Source organism: Mobula birostris, chromosome 24 (genome assembly GCF_030028105.1).
Source record: "Mobula birostris isolate sMobBir1 chromosome 24, sMobBir1.hap1, whole genome shotgun sequence".
NCBI lineage: Eukaryota > Metazoa > Chordata > Chondrichthyes > Myliobatiformes > Myliobatidae > Mobula > Mobula birostris.
Window position 1 is genome coordinate 54623853 of NC_092393.1, and position 16216 is coordinate 54640068.

The 16216-nt window shown below is 43.1% G+C and overlaps 1 protein-coding gene across 3 annotated transcripts in view; it reads left to right on the forward strand.

Annotated features, from left to right (window-relative positions):
• The window catches only part of aspscr1 (ASPSCR1 tether for SLC2A4, UBX domain containing), a 311330-nt gene that overhangs the window by 278718 nt on the left and 16396 nt on the right, over positions 1-16216 (forward strand). For all 3 annotated transcript variants that reach the window (XM_072242323.1, XM_072242324.1, XM_072242325.1), the window contains 2 exons: positions 7995-8046; positions 14200-14269. In XM_072242323.1, coding sequence (XP_072098424.1) covers positions 7995-8046; positions 14200-14269 — 122 coding nt within the window. The remainder of the gene's footprint in view (positions 1-7994; positions 8047-14199; positions 14270-16216) is intronic.

Sequence of the window (16216 nt, forward strand, 5' to 3'; positions counted from 1 at the left end):
GATGTTGTGGCCATTGCAGAGATTTGGATGGCTAGGGCAGGAATGGCTACTGAAAGTGCCAGGCTTTAGATGTTTCAGAAAGGATAAAAGAGGCAAGAGGGTGGGGCCGGCTGGTGGCACAATGACATCGGCGCCAGACCCGGGAGCGGAGGTTCCCGGGTTCGAAACCAGTCGGGTCCGCTCCCGAGTACGCTTTCCATCCGTGCTGGGTTGAGAGTCGAGATCGCAACTCAACCTGGTAAAATAAAGGGAAAAATACTGCGAAAATGTCTGTGTGAGGAGTGGCGCGCCACACAGTCTCTCTCTCACTCTGCGCTTTGTAAAAGCCATGAAAAAGACATCATCACGGACGCACGCACGCACACACACAAACTCGCACGCACGCAGACACGTGCCAAAAAAAAAGAGGTGAAGGCGTGGCACTGCTGATCAGAAATAGTGTCATGGCTGCAGAAAAGGAGGAAGTTATGGAGGGATTGTCTACTGAGTCTCTGTGGGTGGAAGTTAGAAACAGGAAGGGGTAAATAACTCGACTGAGTGTTTTTTATCAACCACCTAATGGTAACAGGGACATCGAGGTGCAGTTAGGGAGACAGATTCTGGAACAGTGCAATAATAACAGGATTGGCATGATGGCGGATTTTAATTTTCCCAATACTGATTGGCAGCTTCCTAGAGCAAGGGGTTTAGATGGGGTGCAGTTTGTTAGGTATGTTCAGGAAGGTTTCCTGACACAGTATGTAGATAAGTCTACAAGCGGAGAGGCTATACTTGATCTGGTATTGGGAAATGAACCTCGTCAGGTGTCAGGTCTCTCAGTGGGAGAGATTTTGGAGATAATGATCACAATTCTATCTCCTTTACCATAGCATTGGAGAGGGATAGGAACAGACAAGTTAGGAAAACGTTTAATTGGAGTAAGGAGAAATATGAAGCTGTCAGGCAGGAACTTGGAAGTGTAAATTGGGAACAGATGTTCTCAGGGAAATGTACGGCAGAAATGTGGCAAATATTCAGGGGATATTTGTGTAGCATTCCACATAGGTATGTTCCAGTGAGACAGGGAAAAGATGGTCAGGTACAGGAACCATAGTGTATAAAGGCTGTTGAAAACCTAGTCAAGAAGAAAAGCTTACGAAAGGTTCAAAAAACTGGGTAATTATAGAAATCTAGAAAATTATAAGGCTAGCAGGAAGGAGCTTAAGAATGAAATTAGGAGAGTCAGAAACGGCCATGAGAAGGCCTTGGTGAGCAGGATTAAGGAAAACTCCAAGGCATTCTACAAGTATGTGAAGAGCAAGAGAATAAGATGTAAGAGAATTGGACCAATCAAGTGTGATAGTGGAAAAGTGTGTATGGAACCGGAGGAGATAGCAGAGCTACTTAATGAATACTTTGCTTCAGTACTCACTACGGAAAAAGACCTTGGCGATTTCAGGGATGACTTACCAGACTGAAAAGCTTGAGCATATAGACATTAAGAAAGAGGATGTGCTGGAGCTTTTGGAAAGCATCAAGTTGGATAAGTCACCGGGACCAGATGATATATACCCCAGGCTACTGTGGGAGGCGAGGAAAGAGATTGCTGAGCCTCTGGCGATGATCTTCACATCATCAATGGGGACAGAAGAGGTTCCGGAAGATTGGAGGGTTGCAGATGTTGTTCCCTCATTCAAGAAAGGGAGTAGAGATAGCCCAGGAAATTATAAACCGGTGAGTCTTACTTCAGTGGTTGATAAGTTGATGGAGAAGATCCTGAGAGGCAGGACTTATGAACATTTGGAGAGGCATAATATGATTAAGAATAGTCAGCACGGCTTTGTCAAAGGCAGGTTGTGCCTAATGAGCCTGATTGAATTTTTTGAGGATGTGACTAAACACATTGATGAAGGTAGAGCAGTAGATGTAGTGTTTATGGATTTCAGCAAGGCATTTGATAAGCTACCCCATGCAAGGCTTATTGAGAAAGTAAGGAGGCATGGGATCCAAGGGGATATTGCTTTGTGGATCCAGAATTGGCTTGCCCACAGAAGGCAAAGAGTGGTTGTAGATGTTTCATATTCTGCATGCAGGTTGGTGACCAGTGGTGTGCCTCAGGGATCTGTTCTGGGACCCCTTCGCTTCGTGATTTTTATAAATGACCTGGATGAGGAAGTGGAGGGATGGATTGGTAAATTTGCTGATGACACAAAGGTTGGGGATGTTGTGGATAAGTGTGGAAGGCTGTCAGAGGTTACAGCGGGACACTGATAGGATGCAGAACTGGGCTGAGAAGTTGCAGATGGAGTTCAACCCAGATAGTGTGAGGTGGTTCATTTTGGTAGGTCAAATGTGATGGCAGAACATAGTATTAATGGTAAGACTCTTGGCAGTGCGGAGGATCAGAGGGATCTTGGGGTCCGAGTCCATAGGACACTCAAAGCTGCTGCGCAGGTTGACTGTGTGGTTAAAAAGGCATATGGTGCATTGGCCTTCATCAACTGTAGGATTGAGTACAAGAGCTGAGAGGTAATGTTACAGCAATATAGGACCCTGGTCAGACCCTACTTGGAGTACTGTGCTCAGTTCTGGTCACCTCACTACAGGAAGGATATGGAAACTATAGAAGTGGTGCAGAGGAGATTTACAAGGATGTTGCCTGTATTGGGGAGCATGCCTTATGAGAATAGATTGAGTGAACTTGGCCTTTTCTCCTTGGAGCGACGGAGGATGAGAGGTGACCTGATAGAAGTGTATAAGATGATGAGAAACATTGATCGTGTGGATAGTCAGAGGCTTTTTCTCAGGGCTGAAATGGCTTACACGAGAGGGCACAGTTTTAAGATGCTTAGAAGTAGTTACAGAGGAGATGTCAGAGGTAAGTTTTTTACTCAGAGAGTGGTGAGTGCGTGAGATGGGTGCCTGGCGACTGTGGTGGAGGTGGATACAAAAGGGACTTTCAAAAGGCTCCTGGATAGGTACCCTAGAGTTTAGAAAAATAGAGGGCTATGGATAACCCTAGGTAACTTCTTAAGTAAGTACATGTTGAGCACAGCATTGTGGGCCGAAGGGCCTGTGTTATGCTGTAGGCTTCTATGTTTTTTTCCAAGCAGACCATTCGGCCCATCTAGTCCACAGCAAACTATTAATCTGCCTTGTCCTGTTGACCTGCATCTGAACTATAGCCCTTCATTCCATTCCCATCAATGTACTTATCCAAACTTCTCTTGCTCGCAGCTCGTTCCACACTTGCACTCAGTGAAGGAGTACCCCATCAGGCTGAACTTAAATGTTCACCTTTCACCAGCTCAGCAGCTAGCATGACACTATTACAGCTCGGGGTGTTCTGGAATTCAATAGTTCAATTCCGGCGTCGTTTTGTAAGGAAAATCTGTACATCCTCCCTGTGGAATGGATAGGTTTTCCCCAGGTGTTCTGGTTTCCTCCCACAGTCCAAAGATGTGCTGGGAAGGTTAATTAGCCATTATAAATTGTCCTGTGATTAGGTTAGGGTTAATCGGGGTAGTGGCATTCCTGGGGCAGCATGGCTCGAGGGTCTGGCCGGGTCTACACTGCATTACATAGCTAAATAAAGTAGATAAATAAAATAAAAAGTTAACCCATCTCCTCTGGATCTAGTCTCACCCTACCTCAGTGAAAAAATCCTGCTTGCATTTACCTTACTTAAATCCCAAATAATTTTGTATACCTCTATCAAATCTCCCCTCATTCTCCTACACTCTCGGGAATAAAATCCTAACATATTCAACCTTTCCTTATAACTCAGGTCCTCAGATCCTGGCAGATTTTCTTGTAAATTCTTTCTGCACTTTTTCAATCAATCAGATATTGTCCTCAATAATATTTTACTCTGAAACAACATTATTGATGTTCTGGTGAAGCAACATTACTGGTGATCTGGTGAATGTTGTACATGAGAGCTTGCTATGCAAAAAGTGTCTTCGAAGTTTTCTGTTACAATGGTGAGTGTGCTTGGAAAGTACTTTGCTACACTCGGAAGTGTTTTCGAATGCTCTGACATGGGTACATAAACTTTGTGTAAGTCCAGACCAACACACACAAAATGCTGCAGGAACTCAGCAGGTCAGGCAGCGTCTATGGAGGGGATAACTTCACTCAGCTCCATTCACCCCAACACTACACTGTCCCCACAACCTACGGACTTGCACATCTACAAAGAGTGCTGTCACAGTAAAGTAGCATCCATCATCAGGGACACCCCCAATCACCCAGGCCATGCTCTCTTCTCTTCTCGCTGCTGCCATCAGGAAGGTGGTACAGGAGCCTCAGGACTCACACCACCAGGTTCAGGAACAGTTATTACCTCTCAACCATCAGGCTCTGGAACTAAGGGGGATAACTTCACCCAACCTCACTTGCCCCATCATTGAAATGTTCCCACAACCTACGCCTCATGTTTTAGGATTCCTCATCTCATCTTCTCAATATTTATTGCTTATTTATTTATTATTATCATTTTGTTTGTTTTTATTTTGTATTTACACATTGGTAGTTTGGTGTCTTTGTTGTATTCACTTTTTCATCGATTCTACTGTGTTTCTTTTGTATTTACTATGAATGCCCACAAGGAAATCAATCCCAAGGTAGTAAAAGGTGACGTATATGCACTTTGATAATAAATTTACTATGACATTTGAATAAACAGCTGACATTTCGGCCCGAGACCCTTTATTGGGACCTTGGCTTGACTTATGATCCTGATGAACCTGAAACATTGACTGCTTATCCCTCTCCATAGATGCTGCCTGACCTGCTGAGCGTTTCCAGCATTGTGTGTGTGTGTGTGTGTGTGTTGCTCTGAATTCACAGCATCTGCAGAATCTCTTGTGTTTATATAAATGCAAGTATGTCTTTAATTCTACAATGGAACCAAATTTGTAATACTAAGTGAGATAAGAAACTAGAGGTCTCTGGTAAGTAGGAGATGTGGCAGGGGATTCACACAGAAGCACGTTTCCTTGACTGTTCTGGGCTCTTCTGAACACTTGTCTCAGCTTACGGCCTTCCAGTGTCTCACTCGCTGGTGAGATTTCAATGGAATCTTATTTGTGTCTGTCTGGGAACGGAAGCGATTACGGATGATCCTGTGTATTAGTGGTAGAATGGGTAAGTTAACCTATTCTTTTCTCTGCGTGCCCTTTATGCCTGACAACTTTGTCTGGAGCACCATCGTCACTTCACAAAACATTTATTCCCTGGTTTAAATTCCTAACAAAGATGCAGTTGTCTTACAAACGGACAGCTTCCTTTTGTTACTAGATTTATCACTGACAACAACACCAAGAGGGTGAGAGATTGTGTAGGGTAGATTTTGGGGTCCCTTTATTTTAAAACCAGATGTTAGAAGAACCAGGTTGGAGTAAACCTAAGTTCTTCTTTTCTTTTTGAGAATCACAAGATTTAGTGCGACAGGAGTCGTGCCAAGCTGCGTCTAGCATCTGACTCACACAATGCAGAGCTCTTGCTTATGACGGGAACTGATGTGCCAATAATTATGGTGTTTTTCGTGCCTCACACTGTACTGCTTCACTCTGCCAAATGGGCAGAAAACAAACGCGTGGGAACTAATTGGCAGGAAATGCTCTTTAATGAGGGGGTAAGCAATCGAGATCCTGATTGCTACCTGTTGGTTTGTTTCACTTATCTGAGGACACTTAATATTCCAAAATAATGCAGGCATTGCCAAAGTCTTCGGAATTCAGGATTGTTTAATGTCATTTCCAGTGCACAAGTGTAAAGGGGAATGAAATAATTGTTACGCCGGATCTGATGGAGCACAAAAAAACACAATAATAATGAAACACAATAAATAAGATAGTTTATATACATAGGTTGATTGATTCTGATTTCATACCAGGTTTAATTGCTATAGACTATAGAGCAGGAGGGAGTTGGAGGTCTGCCAGACTCAGAATTAACCTACGTAAGATTAATATTTATTAAAAATGCAGAATAATTTAATTTGTTATTAATTGTAGTTTGCCTCATGCAAAAACAGAAATGCAGCCTTTTTCTCCTGTCAATCACCACTACCATCACCCACTCTGCACCCCCTATCTCCGTCCACCCATTAATTCCGGCATTCCAAAGATTTACACAGCGAAAATAACCGACATCTAATAATCTAAACATTCAGACCATGAGGAAGTTCAGTGATTTGTGGTGTTGAAGAAAGGGGAAGTTTGTGACACTGAGCTGACACTGTTGATTAATTTGTATGTGATTCAAAGGCGAGGATGCTGTGGAATGTTGCTCATAAGATTATCATCAGACTGATATAACCTATCACATGAAAGATTCAGAACTCTTTTTTACCCAAAAGAATGTGAAGCTTGGAGCTGAAAAGCACAGAGCGACCTCTGCATGCCGTCTTTAGTTACAGCTGATGGAAGCTCATCTGACTTTTGGATCATCGGGAAAGTTCATGTTGTAAACCCACCCCCACCATCACCATTCACCAGGATAATTTGGCCCAGGATTTATTCCTAGTCCCTCCCTTGTTCGCACAAACCATTCAGCGGTAGCTTTATCAGAGTAACTTGTGATGAGCGGGACCCTGCATTCAATCTCACAGAAAATAAATGCAAACCAGTGCAGCCTATCCATGTGCATGGATGCTAGGGATAAAGTCAGTGGACCAGATGTGAGCAGCCAACCCAGGCTTTGATCGTTTCTGCTCAGTGTCTCTGGGTTATATCATCCATAACATAATGTATGAGTTGTTCTTCCTGAATTCTAGATCTCAGCCCAAGGCAGACCTGGAATAGATGCCTCAGACATGCCTGGGGAGTGGTGGGCAGGGGGTGAGGGGGAGAGTCATCAGCTGGTTGGTCTGAATAAATAATGCTTCCATTTATATCACCCCTCATCACATTTAAATGCCTGAGTGATTCGTGCTGCAAGTATAGAACAATGCTGACTTTAGTCACCAAGACGGCAGCATGTTAGCGTAGTGGTTAGCACAATGCTTTACTGCACCAGCGATCAGCATGTGGATTTCAGTTCCCACCACTGTAAGGAGTTTGTCTGTTCTTCCCTTGCCTGTGTGGGTTTCCTCCGGGTGCTCCACATTCCGGAGACGTACGGGTTAGTGTTAGTGAGTTGTGGACTCCGGAAGCAATCTGCCCCCAGCACATATTTGGACTGCGCTGGTCATTGACGCCTGCAACACGTTTCACTGTATGTTTCAATGTACATGTGACAAATAAATGAAGATAATCAGAGATGCTAAGGTATATCTTTCAGAAGTAAAGTCAAAATTTACTTTGACCTATTCAAAGGTCAAAGTAAATTTATTATCTAAGTACATATATTTCACCATGTACTGAGATTCATTTTCTTGCAGGCATTCACAGGAAAATAAATGATAGAATCTGTGAAAAAACTATAAATAACACTTTCAACCGACCAATGTGCAAACAAAGACTAATCGTGCAAGTACTTTTAAAAAGTAAATAAATAATACTGAGAGCATAAGTTGTAGAGTCCTTGAAGGTGAGTCTATAAGTTGTGAATATTCAGCTGGCTATACAGCATTTGATAAATAGCAGAGATTTCTAGCACAGTTCAAACAGTAGCATAGAAGGTGTAGCATTTAACTCATTCACTGTGAGAACTTGCATGCACTGGTTGCAAGGTATTTTAGGATGTTTTAATGAATTTAAAGGCAAGTTAGTTTTCCCAAAACTATGATATCAATGATCCTTTTTTTTTTCTTTGTGCTGTTTGTTTTTTCATCTTTAACTCCGGCTTAATTTGGAAGGTGGTAGCTCAGCATCTGTGGACAGCATTAACACTGATCTGCAAATGTTCTGGCAGGTTTCGGTAAAGAGAGAGAAAATCTGTTTAGTATCCATTTCTGCTCCTTCATGACTGGTGCTCTGGGTTGTTGGGTTTCAGTTAACTTAAGAGTGAAGACATAATGACAGCCATCTGTAAAGATACATCACAATTCTTTGTTCTTTTTGCTTCAGGCAAACCTATTTCCTGCAGCTCTTGTCCACTTTGGCTCTGAAGTTAGAATGGGTGAGTAACACAGTCTTACTTATTTTGGTTTCCTTGAGTTAATGTTTCAGTGATTTTGTTTTCCTGCCCCTGGATATGTTGTATCATTTCTTCTGGTCGTGGCATAATTATCCTTTCACCTGTTACCTTTTTGGTGTTTGTAATGGACCTCATATAAAATAATCCATTTCCTATTTCTGCTCCTCCTGCCCACAATCTTAACTAATCAATGTTCAACTTGAATTAACAGCCATGTAGGAAATAAGATCCTTAAATAACAGTTGATTGACTTGCATAGTTGAATTCAAATGGTCAAGCTCAGTTAAACTATGATAAGTCCTAAACACCAGAAATTCTACAGATGCTAGAAATCCAGAGTAACACATACAAAATGCTGGAGGAACTCAGCAGGTCAGGCAGCATCCATGGAGAGCAATAAACTGTTGACGTTTTGGCTGAAAACGTCAACTGTTTATTCCCTGCCCTAGGGTATATTTATATAGTTACTTATTTATTGAGATACAGTATGGAATAGGCCCTTCGAGCTGCTCTGCCCAGCAGTCTGCCAATTTAATCCTAGCCTAATCACAAGACCTACTAACCGTGGGAGGAAACCAGAGCACCTAAACGAACATACAAACTCCTTAGGCAGCGGTGGCAATTGAACCTGAGTCACTGATAGTGTCAAATGTTGTGCTAGTCACTATGCGTCCGTGCCACCCAGATGCTGTCTGACCTGCTGAATTCCTCCAGCATTTTGTGTGTGGTACCATGACTATTCTTCCGCCTTCCAGGTCATTGTTTTTTTTAGATTATGAGGACACTCAGTCCTCTTTTATTGTCATTTAGAAATGCATACATGCATTAAGAAATGATACAATGTTTCTCCAGCATGATGTCACAGAAAACAAGACAGACCAAAGACTAACACTGACAAAGCTACATAATTATAACATATAGTTACAGTAGTGCAAAGCAATACCATAACTTGATGAAGAACAGTCCATTCTTTCAGTATACTTTAGCAACTCTCTAAAGCAGAGTTCCCAGTCTGGCTTTCACGGACCCTTTGGTTAGTGATCGGGGTGCAAATCCCACCGCTTTCTGTAAGGAGTTTAGACATATTTCCCACGATCCCGTGGGTTTCCTCTGGGTCCTCTGGTTTCCTCCCACATTCCGAAGATGTACGGGATAGAATTAGTAAGTTGTAAGCATGCTATGTTGGCGCTGCAAGCGTGGCGACATTTGTGGGCTGACCAGCACAATTCTCATTGATTTGATTTGACGCAAATGACTCATTTCACTGGATGTTTCAATTAAGGCCATCAGACATAAGAGCAGAATTGAGCCATTTTGCCCATCAAGTACATCATAGCTGACATGTGACCCATCTCAACCCCATCCTCCTGCTTTCTGCCCGTAATCTTTGACACCTTTGCCAGTTGAGCTCCTGTCAACCTCTGTTTTAAATATACCCAATGACTTGGCCTCCACAGCCATCTGTGGCAATGAATGCCACAGATTCACTACCCTCTGGCTAAAGAAATTCCTCCTCATCTCCATCCTTCTATTCCGAGGCTGTGCCCTCTGGTCCTGGATTCCCCACTATTGGAAACATCCTCTCCACATCCACTCTATCCAGGTCTTTCAATATTTGTCAGGTATCAATGAAATTTCCCCCTCATTCTTCTAAACTCCACTGAGTGCAGACCCAGGGCCATCAAATGCTACTCATCGGTTAACCCTTTCACTCCAGGGATCATTCTCGTGAATGTACATATGACAAACTGAAGCAAATCTAATCGTTGACTTCAGCTGCTAAGTACAGTCAAGCTAAGATGCAGGAAATTACTGTCAAACTGTTATTTTCAGCTGCCTTCGTCTGCCACCTGCTTCAGCTGGGGAATGCAGCCCATTATGGAAAGGTTTGTAACGGTTAAAAGTAGTTGCTGTCATTCACAAAGGGCTGGAATTTGCAGCAGTGACAAGTGTAGTGGTAAGCACAGACTCGGCGCGCGCTGGGCCCTCTGATCTCAAATGACTGGCATGTCAGTGAGGTTACTCAGTGGGGGTGCCACGATAGCATAGCGGATGGTGCAATGCTACTCAGCTCAGGACGGCGGAGTTCAGAGTTCAATTCTGGGATCGTCAGTAAGAGGACTGTCTGTTCTCCCTGTGACCGTGTGGGTTTCCTCCCACAGTCCAAAGACATACCGGTTGGTAGGTTAATTGGTCATTGTAAATTGCCCTGTTATTAGGTTAGGTTTAAATAGGTGGGTTGCTGGACAGCGTGGCTTGTTGGGCCGAAAGGGCCTGTTCTGCACTGTTTCTCTAACTAATAAATAATAAAAAATAATAATGAGGTAGTGTCAATATCGCACCTTGAACTTCAGGGCTTTAAAGGCTTATCCCTTCTCTCAGAGAGAGAATTGACCAAGTGATAGGTAGACATAGGATGAACTGGGATATAGTTAGTGATGAAAAGAGAGGAATGAGCAAGAGATAAAAGAAAAATGTTACAAGAATAGACAGGTGAGTGTGCTTGGGAATTGTATTATTACTTGTCCTGCATGCAAGTGAATGGCAGGGTAGCTGTGTGAAATGTACGGTGAATAATAAAAGAGAGAACCAGCACAGAAGACATAGGAGGTTAATTAGGCCATTCTTCCCATCGAGCCTGCTCCACCATTCCGTCAGGGCTGATATATCACTCTCAACTACCTCCTCCCCGTATCTGTTGATGCCCTTACTAATCAAGAGTTTATCAACCCACCCTAGCAAGAATGAACTATCAGAAAATAGGAGGTGGGTCACTCCTTTATTTCTAGATAATCTCAGTCTTTGTGAGCTCTAAATGTCCGTAGTGTTGATTCTCAGTACATCGAAAAGGGTATTACACCCTGCTCCTAGTGCAAAGCCTCTACTCACTTCTACAAAACAAAAGATGGACTTGGCAGTTTATTTGTCATGCTGTTTCTGTGGCCTAAAGTGTATTAAACAGACTGGAGGCTACTCTTTCAGCCCCTTATTGGAGCCAGCTGATCTTTGCCAAAAGTGGAACATGAGAGGCTGCCTTTCAGTTTCAGAATCACTTTATTGCCGGTATGTGCAAAGTACCAAAATTGAAAAAGAACCTAGTACTTTCTCGGTGTATATGACAAACTAACTCTTCTCCAGCTTCCAGCTGGGCCAAGGTGTTGATTTTAACCACCATTTCAATGACAGGTTCCACTACCTTCATAAGGGATGATGCCTAGGCATGTCTAGTCCGGTGGTGTATATATTCAACTCCTGTCGTCCAACCCTCCTGATTGGTTAGTCCTCAACCAGTCAGGTTTCCACTGTCCCACCTTGTTTAAAATCGTATTCCAGCACCTACTTAGAGTGAGTCCTTCGACTTCATTGAAATTCTTATTCTCTCATCTTATTTCAAAGGCTTCCTTCACCGGACAGTTGTAAAAGCCATTGCCGCGGCACAGTAGTTCTGCGCCATGAAAGTCAATCCTGTGGTCATTGTGTACACAATGTTGTGGTTTCTCTGGGTAACCCAAATGGATACACCTCTTCTGTTCCTTGATGCGTGTTTCCACCGTGTGTCCCGCCTGGCCAATACACGCTGCTCCGCATTCACAAGGAATCCTGTAAACACCAGCTGTCCTGACTCCAAGGTCATCTTTGACCAGAATTGATTGTGGTTCGGTGCCAAGCATAAAACACAGGACAACGCCGTAACAGACAACACAACAGCAACCAATAATTTACAAGACAATAGTGCAAATGGCCATGAGCAATCAACAATTAGCAGAGCGATCATGTGCACAAAAGTCAATAATCAATCTTAAATAAATCAAGTTCAAAGTAACATTTATTATCAGAGTACATACATGTCACCACATACAACCTGAGATTCTTTTTCTGCGGGCATACTTAGCAAGTCTATCTATTGAACGGTAACTGTAAACTTTAAACATCAGGAACTGTAAACTGTAAATAAATATGAACAGACTCAATAATTATTAACAAACAAGGAGAGACTATTTAACAGATGTTGTGCAGAGACAGTTTGCGTATTAGACCTGAGTGAGTTTTATTGAGAACTACTTTCCTGGAAAGCTACAGGAAAGAAGCTTCAGAGATGATGTGTAGTCCTGGTGATGATGGACCTGTAGCATCTCCCTGGTGGCAATTTGGTGAATAGGTGACTGCTAGGGTGAGTGGAGTTAGCAGTCATTTTCTCAGCTCTTTGCTCTGGCGATGAACAGGTCTTTCAATGTCAGTAGCTGACAGCCAATGATCTTCTCCGCTGACTGGATCACTCACTGCAACCTGGACAGAGAGGGAGGAGTATAGCACCTAGACATCCAGTAATAGGTCAGCATTCCCTGTCCTGACTGCAGTCTCTAGCGCACACTCCAGTCTGCTCTCCATGTCCTGTCCTGGGGTTTGTGTGTGATAGAGAGTCCGTAGATGCTTATTTCTTGGCCACACAACCAAGACCGTGACTTCATTGGTATTTATGGGAATTTGTTGTTTCCAAGTTGATTGTTGCAATGGCCTACACATCATTCATAGATTGGTTTTAGTCCAGATCTCACTGTCCTTGAGGATAATAGAGACAAATACTTGCATCACACTTAGAAACTGCTCATTTGTGCACTTGAGCTGTGCCCTTCGGGGCCATAACCTTGTGCCGGAGGAAGGATTTATTTGTGTAGCACTTTTTCCAAAGTTCAACATAAATTTATCATCAAAGTACATCAGGGGCCACTTTAAAGTGTATATTTCTGTATGTTTGTTGTCTTCTGCTGCTGTAGCCCATCCACTTCAAGGTTCAACATGTGCGTTCAGAGATGCTCTTCTGTACATCACTGTTGTAATGTGTGGTTATTTGAGTTACTGTCACCTTCCTGCCAGCTTGAACCAGTCTGGCCATTCTCCTCTGACCTCGCTCATTAACAAGTATTTTCAGCCACAGAACTACTGTTCACTGAAATGTTCCTTTGTTTTTGTATCATTCTCTGTAAAATCTAGGGACTTTGTTTATGAAAATCCCAGGAGTTCAGCAGTTTCTGAGATACTCAAACCACCTTGTCTGGCACCAACAATCATTCCCTGGTCAGAGTCACTTAGATCACCTTTCTTCCCCCATTTTGATGTTTGGTCTGAACAACAACTGAACCTCTTGACCATGTCTGCGTGCTTTTATGCATTGAGTTGCTGCCACATAACTGGCTGATTAGACATTTCCATTAATCAGCAGGTGTACAGGTGTACCTAATAAAGTGGCCACAGAGTGTGTGTTATCTTTACTACCTCATTTTCTTGCAGGCATTTACAGGCAAAAGGAAAATACAATAGAATGTTATGAAAAACTATGCATAAACTGACAAACAACCAAAAGAGGAACCGGTTCAGGAACCTGTTGGTTGTAGGGTAATAAATGTTCTTGAACCTGGTGGTATGCAGCCTAAGGCTGAGAGTCATAGAACACTACAACACAAAAACAGACCCTTCATCCCATCCGGTCTATGTCGAACTATCGATCCCATCGACCTGCACCCGTACCATAGACCTTCATGCCCCTCCCACCCATGAACTCATCCAAATTTCTCTTAAATGGCGAAATTGAACCCCCATCCACCATTTCTGCTGGCAGTTCGTTCTACCCTCTGAGTGAAGAAATTCACCCTTAGGATCCCGTTAAATATTTCACCTTTCACCCTTAACCCATGACCCCCTAGTTCTGGTGTACGCAACCCAAACTCAGTGGAAAAAACCTGTTTGTATGTTCCAAATCTATATCCCTCATAATTTTGTGTACCTCTATCAACATCTCCCCTACTCCCCTACTCTTGTGGGAAGGAGCTTCTGTACCTCCTGCCTGATGGCAGCAGTGAGAAGTGACCGTGGCCCAGATGCTGCTTTCTTGTGGCAGCGCTCCTTGTAAATGGGATCAATGGTGGGGATGGTTTTGCCTGTGGTGAATTACGTCACAGTAGCAAGCTTAAGTAGCATGAAAATGTTTTTCAGTACACTACCTCCTTGTAAACTTTTTACGATTCCATGGAAAAATACACAAAAAAATTTCGTGTCAGTCTCTCTTTTCAGGAGTTGCAGCCATTTCTGATCACAAGCTGATTTGTGCAATATTCTCTCTGTTTCTCCCACATTTAGATTGCTACTTATGTGAAGAGTTTGTGAAGGCGCCCTCCTCTGTCTCCCAGGCAGACCTTGCTGTAACCAGGTTCGTATTTTCAGTGCTGTCAGATTTGGATATAATCTTTTGCTAACCCACAGGTAATTGCAGGATTGTTTGTGGAAGTAGCTCCCTGGAATTAAAATCTCACAGATTTGAACTGTTCAGTGTCCTTTCCAATACATCTTGTGCTTTTGAAGCAAGCTGCCCCAGTCTGTTGGTGAGTTATTTAGTGCAATAGTTGGGTAAGAGATTGACAAGTGTGCTTTAATGTGCATCTGGTCACGGCTTCCTTGGGCACATCTTTTCATTTTTACATCCACTCTTCTTATGCTTGGATAATACTTACCCCATGCTCTTTCTCTGTCACTTTTCCTTTTTAACGATGGCACTGTACATAGAACACAAGACATTACAGGTCCTTCGGCCCACAATGTGGTTGCTGACCATGTAACCTGCTCTAGAAACTGCCTAGAATTTCCCTAGCACATAGCCCTCTATTTTTCTAAGCTCCATGTACCTATCTAAGAGGCTCTTAAAAGACCCTATTGTATCCGCTTCCACAACTGCCGCTAGCAGTGCATTCCACACACCCACCACTCTCTGTGTGGAAAAACTTACCCCTGTCATCCCCTCAGTACCTGTTTCCAAGCACCTTAAAACTGTGCCCCCTCATGTTAGCCATTTCAGCCCTGGGAGTAAAGCCTCTGGCTATCCACACGATCAATGCCCCTCATCATCTTAATCACTCGATCACGTCACCTCTCATCCTCCATCGCTCCAAGGAGAAAAGGCCAAGTTCACTCAACCTATTTTCATAAGGCACACCCTACAATCCAGACAACGTCCTTGTAAATCTCCTCTGCGGTCACATAGGTGTAATTGGGTGGTCAGGGTCATTGGGCCAGAAGTTCTGTATCTCTAAATAAACTCCCTGTTGAAAGGAAAAAGTAAATTGAAAATCATATACCAGATTTTGAATACCATATAATGCTTCCTCATCAGAGCAAGGGGCTGAGTATTCTGGTGGGAAATTGATGGCTTAAAAGCTGACACAGTAAACGAACCGCCTTGTGGAAATGGAATATCTAAAGAGCAGGGGATCATTTCTTGTAGTTACTCTTAATAACAGACATAAAGTGGCCTACTCAAATATCTAACCTGTTATTCAATTAGATGAATTGTTCTTTGCGTCAAAATGAATGACACTGATGAAATAGCACATGCTCCTGTGGTAACAGATTGAGATGTATGTTACAGTATTATTAGTTACTAGATGTGTCATTGGGGTCCAATCAATCAAATACTGTTTCTTTGCATTTTCTTAAACTATTTTTCTAAAAACTGTGACTTAATGGGTTCCATCCATAAAGTCAAAGCTTGTCTGGCATTTCACTGACTGTTACATCATGTCAAAATCCAGCCGTTGCTGTCCCATGTATTAGAGTGTGCGGTGTTGAGCAGTTGAAAGTGAATCAATGGATTATTGTTCCTAGTATGATTCCAGGGAGGCCAGCATGAACTGCGATAAAGCAACACCAACTCCGATAGATAGGTCACATCATCCAGATGGCTAACTCACATCTCCACTATCACATCCTTCACTCCCAGTTGAGCGAAGGTCAACGAGCCCCTGGTGGGCAAAAAGTGCTTCAAAGGTCACATCAATATTAGCCTGAAGACATTCAACATTACACCTAAAAACTAGGAAGGCATTGCACTTGACAGATACACCTGGAGGACATCTGTTCAAGAAGGAGCTGCGGTACATGGGACTGGCATCCAGTATGCCGCAGGCAGCAAGCAGGAACTCTAAAAGGGGAGACTGAGAAACCAAAAGACCCAACCACTAACCACAGCCATCTCGTTTGCCCACACTGCACCAGAAATGTGGATTCCAGAACTCTCTCTACAGCCACCTGAGGACCCACCAATGGACAACCTCTTGGGAGAACATCATACTCGACTCAAGTGATCGCACTACTACGTTGTAAC